Source organism: Coregonus clupeaformis, unplaced genomic scaffold (genome assembly GCF_020615455.1).
Source record: "Coregonus clupeaformis isolate EN_2021a unplaced genomic scaffold, ASM2061545v1 scaf0188, whole genome shotgun sequence".
Lineage (NCBI taxonomy): Eukaryota > Metazoa > Chordata > Actinopteri > Salmoniformes > Salmonidae > Coregonus > Coregonus clupeaformis.
The window spans coordinates 503,437-523,712 of NW_025533643.1; the positions used below are offsets into that span (position 1 = coordinate 503,437).

General features: G+C 43.1%; 1 protein-coding gene and 2 long non-coding RNA genes across 3 annotated transcripts in view; 1 reads left to right on the forward strand and 2 right to left on the reverse strand.

Annotated features, from left to right (window-relative positions):
• Window positions 1-20,276, forward strand: part of ctc1 (CTS telomere maintenance complex component 1) — an 84,573-nt gene that overhangs the window by 34,227 nt on the left and 30,070 nt on the right. Inside the window, exons 3-7 of the mRNA XM_041871334.2 lie at window positions 15,429-15,669; window positions 15,787-16,019; window positions 16,111-16,240; window positions 18,532-19,818; window positions 19,903-20,246. Coding sequence (XP_041727268.2) covers window positions 15,429-15,669; window positions 15,787-16,019; window positions 16,111-16,240; window positions 18,532-19,818; window positions 19,903-20,246 — 2,235 coding nt within the window. The remainder of the gene's footprint in view (window positions 1-15,428; window positions 15,670-15,786; window positions 16,020-16,110; window positions 16,241-18,531; window positions 19,819-19,902; window positions 20,247-20,276) is intronic.
• LOC121557871 lies at window positions 13,655-14,092 on the reverse strand. Its single transcript, XR_006658399.1, has 3 exons — window positions 13,927-14,092; window positions 13,725-13,828; window positions 13,655-13,677 (listed from the first exon to the last, which is right to left on the reverse strand). It is a non-coding gene; the product is annotated as an uncharacterized LOC121557871 (long non-coding RNA).
• On the reverse strand, window positions 14,370-15,354 carry LOC123484086. The gene is made up of 3 exons (XR_006658398.1): window positions 15,154-15,354; window positions 14,589-15,056; window positions 14,370-14,542 (listed from the first exon to the last, which is right to left on the reverse strand). It is a non-coding gene; the product is annotated as an uncharacterized LOC123484086 (long non-coding RNA).

A 20,276-nucleotide genomic window follows, 5' to 3' on the forward strand; every position in this document is an offset into this window, starting at 1 on the left:
CATTCTGAAAGTCGTAGGGTCTTTAAGTCTGCATGAACAGAGAATATTATGAAGGACTTCCTGCATACAGCGCTACAAATCCCACTCGAGGCTGTCGATAAAATCCAACTCGAACGTGTACATCGTTTCGGAAAAAGAGGACAAAAATATGAGCGCCCAATCGTTGCCAAATTTGCTTTTTTTAAGGACAAAGCTATGGTGAAAAGCCTGGGAAAAAGACTTGCTGGCACGAAAATAGGCATGAATGATCAGTTCCCGAAGGAGATTGTAGAAAGGCGCAAAGTTCTGTATCCAATCTTCAAGGAAAACAGATTAAAAGGGAAACGTGTTGCACTAGTGGTGGATAAATTATATATTGACAACCAAATGTTCAGAGACACAAAGACTACTCCATGGCTATTCTAAAAGTTGTAATAGAGGAGTCAAATATTGGAGCACCTGATACTAGCAATGATAGGGATTGTAATATTAAATAACATTTATAGTAAGTATAGTATTTTATAAATGGATAAAACGATATAACAAGCAGAATAATACATCTTTATATACAAATAATTAGAACATGGATTTTTTGGCGGGAGGTTGTTGTTTTGGCGGATGGTTGTTGTGGTTGGTCCTGTGTTCTCTCTGGCGTCCTTTCCCCCTTGCAGCAGATGGGGATGCGGGTGCGTTTGCACGCTCGGCCCATTTCTTCCGCAGTCAACCATGTGGTGTGCATTTTTGTATTTGAAAAGGTACGGCGTTAAGTGAGTGAGAGGGGAAATGGTTGCATATCCCAGAGCCGACCGGGGGTCTATGAACAGGGGAAGTGAGAGAGAGAGCTTTCAATTTTGTGTAGATGAGGGATATACATTTTTAAAAATAGTATACATCTAATCTAATTATTCATTGTCCTATCATGATGGAAAGATCCCTAACCCTATAACCTGGACACCCACCTGAGCAACCCAAACACCAAAGAGAAGTTCCCATCTATTTTATGGACCTGCTGTGAGTTGCCTATATGCAGCCTAAACAGAGAAATAAATGCGGTCAGAGACCTACTTGAGCAGCACCGCCCCCTCAGGATTCTGAGCCTGCCTGGCAGGGTTGGTCCTACACAGCCAGACCCCCCTGATGGGAGAGCATAATATACAAGGAAATTCTCAAAGCTGCTAATGAGAACCTTGACGACCTTTTACCTAGCCGGTGGGGATTCCGGTGGGGTACGCCCACCCAGGTAGTGGCAGTGCTGGCAACACTGGCTGCAGTAACCCATGGGGGAGGGGGGTCACACTCGGACAATCAGAGAGGGGGTTTATCATTGTGGCCCAGGTGGCACAAAATAATCAAAGGTCTGACCGCATGGAGATGCTTGGGAAAATGGTTACAACAGGGGATCAGAGTGTTTGTGTCTCAGGTGAAGAGGGTGGATCTGATCTCCATCACCTAGGACTTGACATAGATTAAGTAGATTAATCAAATCTCACATTGTTATCAATTTCTGCTCAATCTGCATGCTTTCTCAATCAGCTTTAACTGTATGTGCACTCGTAGATCAAGTTATTTCTCGAGTTGGGCTCTGGGATATAACAGCCGTTGAGTATCGAATTTTATGGTGGATTGTGGAGGAGGGGGGTTGAGTGTGTTGGAGTATGTGAGTATGTGCGTGTGTGCTTGTCTGGCATCTGTTGTGGGGGGGATGTTGGGGGGGTATGGGATGGACCGCGGGAATTATTTGCTAGGATAATAATTGCTTGTCAATGAATTAAATGTAATACAATGGCAATCCTGGTTATATGTTAGAATCCTATGCGTGAACTGCCGACATTATTACGCATATTAATTGATAATGATGGAAAATAGGATATGCATAATTTAAAAAATAATAATAGTTATATAGATATATATATATATAGAGGTGAAAGCATTGGAAATGCTTTTGGCGGTTAACCTGCTTCTGTTTTGTGGGTGGCACTGTGTGCTGTTTTCGATGGATGGGTCCTGGCCTCTCGGGGCCTTAGGGATACGGAGGGACGGGGGTGGGATGCTGATCACTGGGATGACGGCCCAACTTGGGATGGGGAGGGGCTTTAGCGGGGGAATTAGTGGAGAACAATTGAAGGGTTACTCCGTAGCAATGCAAATATTACGGTACAGCTATATGGACACTCAATCATTACGCTATTTTTTATTGGTAAATTTACAAACATATATAATGATAAATAGACTTGAAACTTGTATCTCATTATGGTGTATGGTGAAATAAGTATAGCCAGTTATAATTGTAATGGCTTAGCTGATAATAACAAAAGAAGAACAATATTTACATGGCTCAAAGAGAAGGAATATAATATATATTGTATACAGGAAACTCATTCAACAATTGAGATGAAGTAGCGTGGAAAAAAGAATGGGGGGGAATATACTTCTCCCATGGGCAAAGAAATTCAAAAGGGGTGATGATATTAATTAATAGTAATTTTGATCCGAATGTGCAAATTGTCCAAATAGATACGCAAGGTAGATGGATTATTTTAAATATGTTATTGGACCATAAACAGATATGGCTCATTAACCTTTACGGACCAAATAATGATGATCCACAATTCTTTGACAATATATATAATAAATTATCAAGCCTGCAAGCAACTCAAGACAATATTATTATGGTGGGGGATTATAATACTGTTTTAAATAGCTCAATGGACCGAAAAGGAAATCACACCACAAACAATCACCCACATGCTCTTAAGGAAATTGTGAATGTCATGGATACATTAGAACTAGTAGATATATGGAGGCTTAAATATGCTGATCTAGTGAGATATACATGGCGGAGACTGAATCAAGCTAGTCGTCTTGACTTCTTTCTTATCTCATTCTCGTTGGCACCAAAAGTAAAAAAAAGTGTTGATAGGGGACAGAATGCGGTCGGACCATCATATAATAGGCATATACATTACTCTGACTGAATTTCCACGTGGCGAGGATATTGGAAATTTAATCAAAGCCTATTAGATGATAATTTATTTATAATTAGAACAAAGGAATTTATAACTGACTTTTTCCAACATAACATAGGTACAGCGAATCCCCTTATTGTATGGGACACCTTTAAATGTGCCTTTAGAGGCCATGCAATTCAGTACTCATCTCGAAAACAAAAGCAATTTAGGTCAAAAGAGTTTATACTAAGAAAGGAAATAGAAAGTCTAACAGAACAGATAGATGGCAATAAAAACTGTAACATAGAGGCTCAGAATAAATTAGAGGAAAAACAAAAGAAATGGAAAAACTTATTCAAGAAAGATCAAGTGTAATATATTATAAAAATAAAGCAAACTGGATGGAATATGGGGAAAAATGCACAAAATTCTTTTTTAATCTTCAACATAGGAATGCTACCAAAAAGAACTTAATGAAACTGGTTACAATTGACGGAGTCACCCATAATTCACCTAATGATATTTTGAAGGAAGAAACAAAGTATTTTAAGCATATGTTTTCTTTTCAGTCGCCTCCATCTCCTCTAACTGAAGCTAATTGTAGAGATTTTTTTTCTATTGATAATGTCAAATTAACAGCCACACAGAAAGACTCGTGTGAAGGTGAAATTACAGAGGAGGAACTTCTGGATGCAATTAAAGACTTTAAGTCCGGGGAAAACTCCAGGGTTGGATGGCATACCAATCGAGGTATACCAAACCTTTTTTGATATACTAAGAGGACCGTTATTAGCATGTTTTAACCACTCCTATGTAAATGGTAGATTATCTGACACTCAAGAAGAAGGTCTGATCTCATTATTACTGAAACAGGATACAAGTGGAAAATATAAAGATCCAGTCCATTTACAAAATTGGAGGCCCCTTACACTTCAGTGTTGTGATGCAAAAATCCTAGCAAAATGTATAGCGCATAGAATTAAAAAGGTATTGTCGGATATTATTCATTCTAATCAGACAGGTTTTTTACATGGAAGATACATTGGAGATAATATAAGGCAAGTATTGGAAACAATAGAACACTATGAAAAATATGGGAAACCAGGCCTGCTATTCATAGCAGACTTCGAAAAGGCATTTGATAAAGTTCGACTGGAATTTATATATAAATGCCTGGAGCATTTCAATTTTGGAGAATCTCTTATAAAATGGGTCAAAATCATGTATAGTAACCCTAGGTGTAAAATAGTAAATAATGGCTATTTCTCAGAAAGTTTTAAACTGTCAAGAGGAGTGAAACAAGGTTGTCCACTATCGGCATATCTATTTATTGTGGCCATTGAGATGTTAGCTATTAAAATCAGATCCAATAATAATATCAGAGGATTAGAAATACAGGGCTTAAAAACAAAGGTGTCATTGTACGCAGATGATTCATGTTTTCTTTTAGATCCACAACTAGAATCCCTCCACAGCCTCATAGAGGATCTAGATACATTTTCTAACCTCTCTGGATTAAAACCAAATTATGACAAATGTACTATATTACGTATTGGATCACTAAAAAATACAATTTTTACATTACCATGTAGTTTACCAATAAAATGGTCTGATGGTGATGTAGATATACTCGGAATACATATCCCAAAGGAAATAAATGATCTCACTTCAATACATTTTAATAGAAAGTTAGCAAAAATAGATAAGATCTTACTACCATGGAAAGGAAAATACCTGTCAATTTGTGGAAAAATCACCCTGATTAACTCTTTAGTATTATCCCAGTTTACCTATTTGCTTATGGTCTTGCCTACGCCTAGCAAACAGTTTTTTAAATTATATGAGAAAAAAATATTCAATTTTATTTGGAACGGCAAGCTGGCACCCGCCCACCCGACTAGAATCACCACTCTCGACGGGTCTGACCTAGAGTATGTGGACAACTACAAATACCTAGGTGTCTGGTTAGACTGTAAACTCAACTTCCAGACTCACATAAAGAATCTCCAATCCAAAGTTAAATCTAGAATCGGCTTCCTATTTCGCAATAAAGCCTCCCTTCACTCATGCTGCCAAACATGCCCTCGTAAAACTGACTATCCTACCGATCCTTGACTTCGGCGATGTAATTTACAAAATAGCCTCCAACACTCTACTCAGCAAATTGGATGTAGTCTATCACAGTGCCATCCGTTTTGTCTCCAAAGCCCCATACACTACCCACCACTGTGACCTGTACGCTCTTGTTGGCTGGTCCTCACTACATGTTCGTCGTCAAACCCACTGGCTCCAGGCCATCTATAAATCACTGCTAGGTAAATCCCCGCCTTATCTTAGCTCATTGCTCACCATAGCAGCACCCACCCGTAGTCTGCGCTCCAGCAGGTATATCTCACTGGTCATTCCCAAAGCCAGCACCTCCTTTGGCCGCCATTCCTTCCAGTTCTCTGCTGCCAATGACTGGAACGAATTGCAAAATCTCTGAAGCTGGAGACTCTTATCTCCCTCAATAACTTTAAGCATCAGTTGTCAGAGCACCTTACCGATCACTGCACCTGTACACAGCCCATCTGTAATTAGCCCACCCAACTACCTCATCCCCATATTGTTATTTATTTTGCTCTTTTGCACCCCAGTATCTCTATTTGCACATAATCTCTTGCACATCTAGCATTCCAGTGTTAATACTATTGTAATTATTCTGCACTATAGCCTATTTATTGCCTTACCTCCATAACTTGCTACATTTGCACACACTGTATATATATTTTCTGTTGTATTTCTGACTTTATGTTTTTTTTTACCCCATATGTAACTCTGTTGTTTTTATTGCACTACTTTGCTTTATCTTGGCCAGGTCGCAGTTGTAAATGAGAACCTGTTCTCAACTGGCTTACCTGGTTAAATAAAGGTGAAAAAAAAAAAAAAGACAAAATTAAAAGAGCATATTTATATAATGAATATGAATTCGGAGGACAGAAATTATTAAATATTAAAGCATTAGACCTATCACTAAAAGCTTCAGTCATCCAAAAGTTATACTTAAATCCGAACTGGTTCTCAAGCAAATTAGTAAGATTGTCTCACCCACTGTTCAAGAAAGGCCTTTTTCCCTTTATTCAGATTACAACCTCTCACTTTCAGTTATTTGAAAAGGAAATAATCTCCCAAATGTCACTATTTCTAAAACAAGCCATAGAAAGTTGGTTGCAATTTCAATTTAATCCTCCAGAAACGACAGAACAAATAATGCAACAAATATTGTGGTTAAATTCAAATATACTAATTGACAAAAAACCTTTATTTTTTGACAGAATGTTTAAAAAAGGTATAATCTTCGTAAATGATATCATCGGTAGGACTGGTGGAGTTATGTCGCACATGCAGCTAACAAAAACATATGGAAATGTCTGCTCTACCCAGAATTACAACCAAATAATTGCAGCCTTACCGCAAAAGTGGAAGAGGAAAGTTGAAGGGGGAGAAAGTAAGGAACTTGTCTGTCGGCCTTGCATTAAAGAACATAATTGGTTAAGGAAAACTGTGATAAATTAAAAAGTATATCAGTTTCACTTAAGGACCAAAGGATTGACAGCCGTCCCATATAGATTGCAAAATAGTTGGGAAGAGATCTTTGACGTACTCGATCCCATGGCATAGTGTTTATGAACTGACACGCAAAAACGACACCGGATTCAAAAATTAGAATCTTTCAATTTAAATTATTATATAAAATTCTTGCTACCAATAGAATGTTATTTATATGGGGGATACAATCTTCCCAGCTCTGCAGATTTTGCTGTGAAGAGATAGAATCATTAGATCATTTGTTTTGGTTCTGTCCATTTGTAGCTTGTTTTTGGACACAGGTCCAGGAATGGCTAAAGGATTGCAATATTTACCTGGAACTAACCTTGCAGATAGCATTACTGGGTGATCTGAAAAGTCATAGTCAATCAATCAATAATATAATAATACTTTTAGCAAAAATGTTAATTTTTAATTCACAATCTGTAGAAGCAATGAGAATAGAAAGGTTCAGAACTTTTGTAAAACATCACAGTACGGTCGAAATATATATGGCAAATAGAAATCCTATATGGATGGTGTTAAGAGATAGATGGGAGGTGTTGAATGGAGTTGAAGGATGGGACTAATAACAAATAACAACAAATAATAACAAAGATAGCTAATAATGTAAGCATACTGTGTCCATAATAAGTATATAGGTTGTATGTTGGGAGCTTTTGGGAAAGAGCACAGTTAGAAAGATATGGCATTTAGAAGCAAACCGGATGGACATCATGAAAATGATCGGAGAGGTTGAGATTAGAAGAAGTTCAGGAGCAAAAAAATAAATAAATATATATATATATATATATATAGATATAGAATTATTGTAAAATTAACTCTGTCCATAAGGTGTAGATAGTAAGTATAGACCGGAAGTAGAGGCCTGGGCATTGTTGTTCACTAATTTACTCCAAGTAGGGAAAGGATGGTGGGGTTGAAAAGTAATAAAGGGGAATATATATATATAAAAAATAAAAATAAACATGGGGGATTGGAAGTGATGCAGACAATTACTTTGATAGAAGATACAATCTATCTGCAATATTAAGCTGATCCATCTCCCCCCCCAAAAAAATAAATAAAATAAAAATTTTAAAAAAAAAAGTCTGCATGAACCCGGGTCTTACTGATCATTCCGTACCACACAAATTGATTTAATTATTTATTTACTAACTAATTAAAAATGATAACACAAGATACAAACACATACATGGTATAGGTAGGGATTAGAAACTTAATACAATGAAAACGGGTCCCTAGCGGACTAACACAATATAACATTTGTTGCAAAAGATGGCAATTTAAAGAGAGAAAGAGAGCGAGAGAAAACACATGGATCTATACTCATAGTAATCCTTATAATTTGCCAGAACTGACGGCCGTTTGGTAAGAAGTAATGCATGTATTTACGTGTTTGTCTTCGTCGTCTCTGTTGGACCCAGGTCTTCAGGACTTCGAGGGAAGGGTCGATTGAGCCTTTTAGATGTAAGGCTCAGATTGTCCAAAAGAGGTCACAATGTCCTTCTTCTTAGTCGTCTGTTTACTTTCACTCGTTCTGGAAGTGGTCTTCTGAGGACGGCTAATCAGCCGTGTTGATGATCCCCTGTGGGGTGATGAGAGCAGTGTAGTAGACCATGGCTTGAAGAGAGTAACAGGATGGTCCCACTTAAATTCACCTTCTTAGTTACAGTACTTAGAACAGCTACTCAGCCGTGACGTTGATTGTTAGTGGAGGCAACTTTGTCGTCTTCACCTCGTGTTGATTTTCAGGGTCGGGACCAATATGGACAAAAGCTGCTGCTTGAGGTCCGTCTTGTCTGATCTGATAATTCTTATCTCAGTCTTTTATGCACTCTGTTAAAGAGGGGCGTTTCCGTCATACTGACACGCTCTCTGAGCTCCCTCGGGCGTGGCTAGTTACAAGGCAAAAGTATTATCATCACTATGATGTTGTTAGAAAGCTAAAATCCCATTCCTATCTTCATGAAAACATTGTCTTCCTCCTTGATATGTTCTATTCATCATAGAGGATGTAAGCCTGATATCCACAGTGGAAAAGCTCTTCAAGTCACAATGTTTTCCTTATAACACCTTTATACCATTTTATAATGACATCACAAAATATACATTTTCCATATTCAATTTCTCATCATTCCCAACGTTTGGATGTTGAAATATATTGTCCCAATGTTCATTGTTGGATGTTGAAGTTTTTGGTCTCTGAAACATGACATTCCTTTCCCTATACTGGAGGACCAGAGAGAGATTCTCCTCCTCTCTAATTCATGGCAGTATTATGGTGTCAAGACCGGCACAGCGCCCCCTGTGGGTAAGAGGGTCTGGTTGTTGTCGGCCATTTACCAAGCTGATATGAGGCCTTTGATCCTCACCCAGGGAGAGTCATGACACCATGCTGGTTAAGTGTGCCTTGAATTCTAAATAAATCACTGACAGTGTCACCAGCAACGCACCATCACACCTCCTCCTCCATGCTTCACGGTGGGAACCACACATGCAGAGATCATCCATTCACCTACTCTGCAACTCACAAAGACAGCGGTTGGAACCAAAAATCTCAAATTTGGACTCATCAGACCAAAGGACAGATTTCTACCGGTCTAATGTCCATTGCTCGTGTTTCTTGGCCCAAGCAAGTCTCTTCTTCTTATTGGTGTCCTTTAGTAGTGGTTTCTTTGCAGCAATTCGACCATGAAGGCCTGATTCACCCAGTCTCCTCTGAACAGTTGATGTTGAGATGTGTCTGTTACTTGAACTCTGTGAAGCATTTATTTGGGCTGCAATCTGAGGTGCAATTAACTCTAATGAACTTATCCTCTGCAGCAGAGGTAACTCTGGGTCTTCATTCCTGTGGCGGTCCTCATGAGAGCCAGTTTCATCATAGCGCTTAATGGTTTTTGCAACTGCACTTGAAGAAACTCTCAAAGTTCTTGAAATGTTCCGGGTTGACTGACCTTCATGTCTTAAAGTAAAGATGGACTGTCGTTTCTCTTTGCTTATTTGAGCTGTTCTTGCCATAATATGGACTTGGTCTTTTACCAAATCTTCTGTATACCCACCCTACCTTGTCACAACACAACTGATTGGCTGAAACTCATTTAAGAAGGAAAGAAATTCCACAAATTAACATCTAAGAAGGCACACCTGTTAGTTGAAATGCATTCCAGGTGACTACCTCATGAAGCTGGTTGAGAGAATGCCAAGTGTGTGCAAAGCTGTCATCAAGGCAAAGGGTGGCTATTTGAAGAATCTCAAATATAAAATATATTTTGATTTGTTTAACACTTTTTTTGGTTACTACATGATTCCATCTGTGTTATTTCATAGTTTTGATGTCTTCACTATTATTCTACATTGTAGAAAATAGTAAAAATAAAGAAAAACCCTTGAATGAGTAGGTGTGTCCAAACTTTTGACTGGTAGTGTACATACTTTACCTAACCATATCATGAAGGCAACAATCAAAGTCTAGAAGAAAGGCCATAATGGTAGGCCAGCCGATGGATGAGCCTTGAGGCCAGCTTTAGAAGTCCCAACAGTCTGAACAGCCCTGAAATTATCATGAGGGGAGTTTCATAGGAATGGTGCGTGGTACTTACCATCAACACTACTCCTAACCTTACCATCAACACTACTCCTAACCTTACCATCAACACTACTCCTAACCTTACCATCAACACTACTCCTAACCTTACCATCAACACTACTCCTAACCTTACCATCAACACTACTCCTAACCTTACCATCAACACTACTCCTAACCTTACCATCAACACTACTCCTAACCTTACCATCAACACTACTCCTAACCTTACCATCAACACTACTCCTAACCTTACCATCAACACTACTCCTAACCTTACCATCAACACTACTCCTAACCTTACCATCAACACTACTCCTAACCTTACCATCAACACTACTCCTAACCTTACCATCAACACTACTCCTAACCTTACCATCAACACTACTCCTAACCTTACCATCAACACTACTCCTAACCTTACCATCAACACTACTCCTAACCTTACCATCAACACTACTCCTAACCTTACCATCAACACTACTCCTAACCTTACCATCAACACTACTCCTAACCTTACCATCAACACTACTCCTAACCTTACCATCAACACTACTCCTAACCTTACCATCAACACTACTCCTAACCTTACCATCAACACTACTCCTAACCTTACCATCAACACTACTCCTAACCTTACCATCAACACTACTCCTAACCTTACCATCAACACTACTCCTAACCTTACCATCAACACTACTCCTAACCTTACCATCAACACTACTCCTAACCTTACCATCAACACTACTCCTAACCTTACCATCAACACTACTCCTAACCTTACCATCAACACTACTCCTAACCTTACCATCAACACTACTCCTAACCTTACCATCAACACTACTCCTAACCTTACCATCAACACTACTCCTAACCTTACCATCAACACTACTCCTAACCTTACCATCAACACTACTCCTAACCTTACCATCAACATTACTCCTAACCTTACCATCAACACTACTCCTAACCTTACCATCAACACTACTCCTAACCTTACCATCAACACTACTCCTAACCTTACCATCAACACTACTCCTAACCTTACCATCAACACTACTCCTAACCTTACCATCAACACTACTCCTAACCTTACCATCAACACTACTCCTAACCTTACCATCAACACTACTCCTAACCTTACCATCAACACTACTCCTAACCTTACCATCAACACTACTCCTAACCTTACCATCAACACTACTCCTAACCTTACCATCAACACTACTCCTAACCTTACCATCAACACTACTCCTAACCTTACCATCAACACTACTCCTAACCTTACCATCAACACTACTCCTAACCTTACCATCAACACTACTCCTAACCTTACCATCAACACTACTCCTAACCTTACCATCAACACTACTCCTAACCTTACCATCAACACTACTCCTAACCTTACCATCAACACTACTCCTAACCTTACCATCAACACTACTCCTAACCTTACCATCAACACTACTCCTAACCTTACCATCAACACTACTCCTAACCTTACCATCAACACTACTCCTAACCTTACCATCAACACTACTCCTAACCTTACCATCAACACTACTCCTAACCTTACCATCAACACTACTCCTAACCTTACCATCAACACTACTCCTAACCTTACCATCAACACTACTCCTAACCTTACCATCAACACTACTCCTAACCTTACCATCAACACTACTCCTAACCTTACCATCAACACTACTCCTAACCTTACCATCAACACTACTCCTAACCTTACCATCAACACTACTCCAAACCTTACCATCAACACTACTCCTAACCTTACCATCAACACTACTCCTAACCTTACCATCAACACTACTCCTAACCTTAACCTCCTGTCATTGGGAGGGTTTAGAAACCATCAACACTACTCCTAACCTTAACCTCCTGTCATTGGGGGGTAGACCATCAACACTACTCCTAACCTCCTGTCATTGGGAGGTTTAGAAACCATCAACACTACTCCTAACCTTAACCCCTGTCATTGGGAGGGAGAACCATCAACACTACTCCTAACCTTAACCTCCTGTCATTGGGAGGGTTAGACCATCAACACTACTCCTAACCTTAACCTCCTGTCATTGGGAGGGTTTAGAAACCATCAACACTACTCCTAACCTTAACCTCCTGTCATTGGGAGGGTTTAGAAACCATCAACACTACTCCTAACCTTAACCTCCTGTCATTGGGAGGGTTTAGAAACCATCAACACTCCTCCTAACCTCCTGTCATTGGGAGGGTTTAGAAACCATCAACACTACTCCTAACCTTAACCTCCTGTCATTGGGAGGGTTTAGAAACCATCAACACTACTCCTAACCTCCTGTCATTGGGAGGGTTTAGAAACCATCAACACTACTCCTAACCTCCTGTCATTGGGAGGGTTTAGAAACCATCAACACTACTCCTAACCTCCTGTCATTGGGAGGGTTTAGAAACCATCAACACTACTCCTAACCTTAACCTCCTGTCATTGGGAGGGTTTAGAAACCATCAACACTACTCCTAACCTCCTGTCATTGGAGGGTTTAGAAACCATCAACACTACTCCTAACCTTAACCTCCTGTCATTGGGAGGGTTTAGAAACCATCAACACTACTCCTAACCTTAACCTCCTGTCATTGGGAGGGTTTAGAAACCATCAACACTCCTCCTAACCTTAACCTCCTGTCATTGGGAGGGTTTAGAAACCATCAACACTACTCCTAACCTCCTGTCATTGGGAGGGTTTAGAAACCATCAACACTACTCCTAACCTTAACCTCCTGTCATTGGGAGGGTTTAGAAACCATCAACACTACTCCTAACCTTAACCTCCTGTCATTGGGAGGGTTTAGAAACCATCAACACTCCTCCTAACCTTAACCTCCTGTCATTGGGAGGGTTTAGAAACCATCAACACTACTCCTAACCTTAACCTCCTGTCATGGGGAGGGTTTAGAAACCATCAACACTACTCCTAACCTCCTGTCATTGGGAGGGTTTAGAAACCATCAACACTACTCCTAACCTTAACCTCCTGTCATTGGGAGGGTTTAGAAACCATCAACACTACTCCTAACCTCCTGTCATTGGGAGGGTTTAGAAACCATCAACACTACTCCTAACCTTAACCTCCTGTCATGGGGAGGGTTTAGAAACCATCAACACTACTCCTAACCTTAACCTCCTGTCATTGGGAGGGTTTAGAAACCATCAACACTACTCCTAACCTTAACCTCCTGTCATTGGGAGGGTTTAGAAACCATCAACACTACTCCTAACCTTAACCTCCTGTCATTGGGAGGGTTTAGAAACCATCAACACTCCTCCTAACCTCCTGTCATTGGGAGGGTTTAGAAACCATCAACACTACTCCTAACCTTAACCTCCTGTCATTGGGAGGGTTTAGAAACCATCAACACTACTCCTAACCTCCTGTCATTGGGAGGGTTTAGAAACCATCAACACTACTCCACTTAACCTCCTGTCATTGGGAGGGTTTAGAAACCATCAACACTACTCCTACCTTAACCTCCTGTCATTGGGAGGGTTTAGAAACCATCAACACTACTCCTAACCTTAACCTCCTGTCATTGGGAGGGTTTAGAAACCATCAACACTACTCCTTAACCTCCTGTCATTGGGAGGGTTTAGAAACCATCAACACTACTCCTAACCTTAACCTCCTGTCATTGGGAGGGTTTAGAAACCATCAACACTACTCCTAACCTTAACCTCCTGTCATTGGGAGGGTTTAGAAACCATCAACACTCCTCCTAACCTTAACCTCCTGTCATTGGGAGGGTTTAGAAACCATCAACACTACTCCTAACCTCCTGTCATTGGGAGGGTTTAGAAACCATCAACACTACTCCTAACCTTAACCTCCTGTCATTGGGAGGGTTTAGAAACCATCAACACTACTCCTAACCTTAACCTCCTGTCATTGGGAGGGTTTAGAAACCATCAACACTCCTCCTAACCTTAACCTCCTGTCATTGGGAGGGTTTAGAAACCATCAACACTACTCCTAACCTTAACCTCCTGTCATTGGGAGGGTTTAGAAACCATCAACACTACTCCAACTTAACCTCCTGTCATTGGGAGGGTTTAGAAACCATCAACACTACTCCTAACCTTAACCTCCTGTCATTGGGAGGGTTTAGAAACCATCAACACTACTCCTAACCTCCTGTCATTGGGAGGGTTTAGAAACCATCAACACTACTCCTAACCTTAACCTCCTGTCATGGGGAGGGTTTAGAAACCATCAACACTACTCCTAACCTTAACCTCCTGTCATTGGGAGGGTTTAGAAACCATCAACACTACTCCTAACCTTAACCTCCTGTCATTGGGAGGGTTTAGAAACCATCAACACTACTCCTAACCTTAACCTCCTGTCATTGGGAGGGTTTAGAAACCATCAACACTACTCCTAACCTTAACCTCCTGTCATGGGGAGGGTTTAGAAACCATCAACACTACTCCTAACCTCCTGTCATTGGGAGGGTTTAGAAACCATCAACACTACTCCTAACCTTAACCTCCTGTCATTGGGAGGGTTTAGAAACCATCAACACTACTCCTAACCTTAACCTCCTGTCATTGGGAGGGTTTAGAAACCATCAACACTACTCCTAACCTTAACCTCCTGTCATTGGGAGGGTTTAGAAACCATCAACACTACTCCTAACCTTAACCTCCTGTCATTGGGAGGGTTTAGAAACCATCAACACTACTCCTAACCTTAACCTCCTGTCATTGGGAGGGTTTAGAAACCATCAACACTACTCCTAACCTTAACCTCCTGTCATTGGGAGGGTTTAGAAACCATCAACACTACTCCTAACCTTAACCTCCTGTCATTGGGAGGGTTTAGAAACCATCAACACTACTCCTAACCTTAACCTCCTGTCATTGGGAGGGTTTAGAAACCATCAACACTACTCCTAACCTTAACCTCCTGTCATTGGGAGGGTTTAGAAACCATCAACACTACTCCTAACCTTAACACCTGTCATTGGGAGGGTTTAGAAACCATCAACACTACTCCTAACCTCCTGTCATTGGGAGGGTTTAGAAACCATCAACACTACTCCTAACCTTAACCTCCTGTCATTGGGAGGGTTTAGAAACCATCAACACTACTCCTAACCTTAACCTCCTGTCATTGGGAGGGTTTAGAAACCATCAACACTACTCCTAACCTTAACCTCCTGTCATTGGGAGGGTTTAGAAACCATCAACACTACTCCTAACCTTAACCTCCTGTAATTGGGAGGGTTTAGAAACCATCAACACTACTCCTAACCTTAACCTCTCTTGTTGTTAGGCTCATCTCCATTTCCGAGCTGGTTACCAGGCAACGCACACCCTGCTGTAGCAATTTGACCTGGAGCACCACTCAGCACAGAGAATGGGTCCGGGAGGCGGAGCAGGCTCTGCCCAATCACAAGGCTCTGCCGCGTGCCAACCTGTTGCTGATAGGCTGTCTCAGTGATGGGCGTGGCCCAGAGAGGTCAGGTGACGGAGCGTGGCGTGTGAGGGACGCCACCAGGACCGTGCACTGTGAGGTGAGTCTGCCTGCCTGCCTGCCTGCCTGCCTGCCTGCCTGCCTGCCTGCCTGCCTTCCTTCCTTCCTTCCTTCCTTCCTTGGATTCACTCCTGTTGTTCTTTCTCTGATTGGTTAGCTACTGAGCCCCTCCCCTCTCTGGCTGGGCCTGCCCCTTCTCTTCCCCTGCTGGAACTACATTCCCCAGCCTGCACCGGGGAAGGACCAGGAAGTGGAGGAGAGGGGCTACCTGGAGCTGGTTGGATGTCCCCTACCCCTGACCTCTGACCCTGAGATGACCTTTAACCCTGCAGGGGTCAACCTGAAGAGAGCTGTGGGGGTTAGAGAAGCTGCAGGACTGATACAGCACAGGTCAGGGTTTGTGTGTGTGGGCCCGTGGCATGTGAACACTGGAATGCTTGTATGGGGAACTGTGATTGTGTAACTCTGTGTGTGTGTGCAGGGTGCGAGGCCTGCGTGTGAAAGTGTATGGGGAGGTTTCTGGAGTATACCCTCTACTGAACATCGCAGGGAAGGCCTTCTTCTGTCTCCGTTTGAGAGAGGGACAACACACACTACCATTACTGGTCACGGTGAGGAGATACACACTACCATTACTGGTCACAGTGAGGAGAGACACACTACCATTACTGGTCACAGTGAGGAGAGACACACTACCATTACTGGTCACAGTGAGGAGACACACTACCATTACTGGTCACAGTGAGGAGAGACACACTACCATTACTGGTCACAGTGAGGAGAGACACACTACCATTACTGGTCACAGTGAGGAGACACACTACCATTACTGGTCACAGTGAGGAGATACAAACTACCATTACTGGTCACAGTGAGGAGAGACACACTACCATTACTGGTCACAGTGAGGAGAGACACACTACCATTACTGGTCACAGTGAGGAGACACACTACCATTACTGGTCACAGTGAGGAGATACAAACTACCATTACTGGTCACAGTGAGGAGAGACACACTACCATTACTGGTCACAGTGAGGAGACACACTACCATTACTGGTCACAGTGAGGAGAGACACTACCATTACTGGTCACAGTGAGGAGACACACTACCATTACTGGTCACAGTGAGGAGATACAAACTACCATTACTGGTCACAGTGAGGAGATACACACTACCATTACTGGTCACAGTGAGGAGACACACTACCATTACTGGTCACAGTGAGGAGATACAAACTACCATTACTGGTCACAGTGAGGAGAGACACACTACCATTACTGGTCACAGTGAGGAGAGACACACTACCATTACTGGTCACAGTGAGGAGATACAAACTACCATTACTGGTCACAGTGAGGAGATACACACTACCATTACTGGTCACAGTGAGGAGACACACTACCATTACTGGTCACGGTGAGGAGATACAAACTACCATTACTGGTCACAGTGAGGAGAGACACACTACCATTACTGGTCACAGTGAGGAGAGACACACTAACATTACTGGTCACAGTGAGGAGACACACTACCATTACTGGTCACAGTGAGGAGAGACACACTACCATTACTGGTCACAGTGAGGAGAGACACACTAACATTACTGGTCACAGTGAGGAGACACACTACCATTACTGGTCACAGTGAGGAGAGACACACTACCATTACTGGTCACAGTGAGGAGAGACACACTACCATTACTGGTCACAGTGAGGAGAGACACACTACCATTACTGGTCACAGTGAGGAGAGACACACTACCATTACTGGTCACAGTGAGGAGAGACACACTACCATTACTGGTCACAGTGAGGAGACACACTACCATTACTGGTCACAGTGAGGAGACACACACTACCATTACTGGTCACAGTGAGGAGAGACACACTACCATTACTGGTCACAGTGAGGAGAGACACACTACCATTACTGGTCACAGTGAGGAGAGACACACTACCATTACTGGTCACAGTGAGGAGACACACACTACCATTACTGGTCACAGTGAGGAGAGACACACTACCAATACTGGTCACAGTGAGGAGAGACACTACCATTACTGGTCACAGTGAGGAGATACACACTACCATTACTGGTCACAGTGAGGAGAGACACACTACCATTACTGGTCACAGTGAGGAGAGACACACTACCATTACTGGTCACAGTGAGGAGAGACACACTACCATTACTGGTCACAGTGAGGAGATACACACTACCATTACTGGTCACAGTGAGGAGAGACACACTACCATTACTGGTCACAGTGAGGAGAGACACACTACCATTACTGGTCACAGTGAGGAGAGACACACTACCATTACTGGTCACAGTGAGGAGAGACACACTACCATTACTGGTCACAGTGAGGAGATACACACTACCATTACTAATCACAGTGAGGAGAGACACACTACCATTACTGGTCACAGTGAGGAGATACACACTACCATTACTGGTCACAGTGAGGAGAGACACACTACCATTACTGGTCACAGTGAGGAGAGACACACTACCATTACTGGTCACAGTGAGGAGAGACACACTACCATTACTGGTCACAGTGAGGAGAGACACACTACCATTACTGGTCACAGTGAGGAGATACAAACTACCATTACTGGTCACAGTGAGGAGAGACACACTACCATTACTGGTCACAGTGAGGAGAGACACACTACCATTACTGGTCACAGTGAGGAGAGACACACTACCATTACTGGTCACAGTGAGGAGAGACACTACCATTACTGGTCAAAGTGAGGAGAGACACTACCATTACTGGTCAAAGTGAGGAGAATGTGTGTGTGGGTAGCATCAATTTAACCTCTCTCCATCTCTCTCTGTCTCTCTCTGTCTCTCTCTCTCTCTCTCTCTCTCTCTCTCTCTCTCTCTCAGGAGCCGTGCTGTCTGTGGTGGCAGCGATGTGTGTGTGTGGGAGGGAGGGTGTGTGTGTCGGGGCTGCGTGTGTGTGCACTGCGTGGCTGGTCTGGAAACAGGGTTCTGTGTGTGACGAGTCAGTCCTCTCTCAGCTTGCTACCTGACACACTGATCCAGGACATGTCTGATTCACCCACACTGGACATGCACACCCCAGATGTAGACTCACAAACTCTGGGGGTAGATGGGCAGCTGTCTGACAGCAGTAGGACTGGGTCTCATCTCCCAGACAGAGAGAGACAGGTAGCTGGACAGCTGTCTGACAGCAGTAGGACTGGGTCTCATCTCCCAGACAGAGAGAGACAGGTAGATGGACAGCTGTCTGACAGCAGGAGGACTGGGTCTCATCTCCCAGACAGAGAGAGACAGGTAGCTGGACAGCTGTCTGACAGCAGGAGGACTGGGTCTCATCTCCCAGACAGAGAGAGACAGGTAGATGGACAGCTGTCTGACAGCAGTAGGACTGGGTCTCATCTCCCAGACAGAGAGAGACAGGTAGCTGGACAGCTGTCTGACAGCAGGAGGACTGGGTCTCATCTCCCAGACAGAGAGAGACAGGTAGCTGGACAGCTGTCTGACAGCAGTAGGACTGGGTCTCATCTCCCAGACAGAGAGAGACAGGTAGCTGGACAGCTGTCTGACATCAGGAGGACTGGGTCTCATCTCCCAGACAGAGAGAGACAGGTAGCTGGACAGCTGTCTGACAGCAGTAGGACTGGGTCTCATCTCCCAGACAGAGAGAGACAGGTAGATGGACAGCTGTCTGACAGCAGTAGGACTGGGTCTCATCTCCCAGACAGAGAGAGACAGGTAGCTGGACAGCTGTCTGACAGCAGTAGGACTGGGTCTCATCTCCCAGACAGAGAGAGACAGGTAGATGGACAGCTGTCTGACAACAGGAGGACTGGGTCTCATCTCCCAGACAGAGAGAGACAGGTAGCTGGACAGCTGTCTGACAGCAGTAGGACTGGGTCTCATCTCCCAGACAGAGAGAGACAGGTAGCTGGACAGCTGTCTGACAGCAGGAGGACTGGGTCTCATCTCCCAGACAGAGAGAGACAGGTAGATGGACAGCTGTCTGACAGCAGTAGGACTGGGTCTCATCTCCCAGACAGAGAGAGACAGGTAGCTGGACAGCTGTCTGACAGCAGTAGGACTGGGTCTCATCTCCCAGACAGAGAGAGACGGGTAGCTGGGACGGACACAGACCTGAGGACCAAACACTCTAAAGTAATCAGCTACAAGGTGAGACTCATTTGTTTTTTGTTTGTTCAAATAAGTTAACATCTATACACCTGGATGTCAAGGTTCCCCCCTTCTCCCTGATAGGGTGTACTGACCAGTGTGCTGAGTGCGGCAGCAGGGCTCTATGTGATTGACGGGAAGGTGGGCCTGTGTTTGGCCTATCAGCCGCTGCGGAGGTGTGGCCTGCGTCCGGGGGCGGAGGTAGAACTCCATGATGTCCATTTCCTGTACCGCCCCTCTCCCCACTCCCTACCGAGCATGCTCTGTGTGTGTCTACGCTCCAGTCTGCGTGTCACTTCCTTTAGCCGCCTGGGGTCAGAGGTCGACGGCCCTAGCGACGCCTCGCTGCCACGGCTACTGCTGGAGAGGAATCTGGGTGTGTCTCAGTACCTGTGGCTCTGTCACTGCTGCGGAGCTCTAAGAGACAGGTAGGAGACTGGGAGGGAGGAGACTGGGAG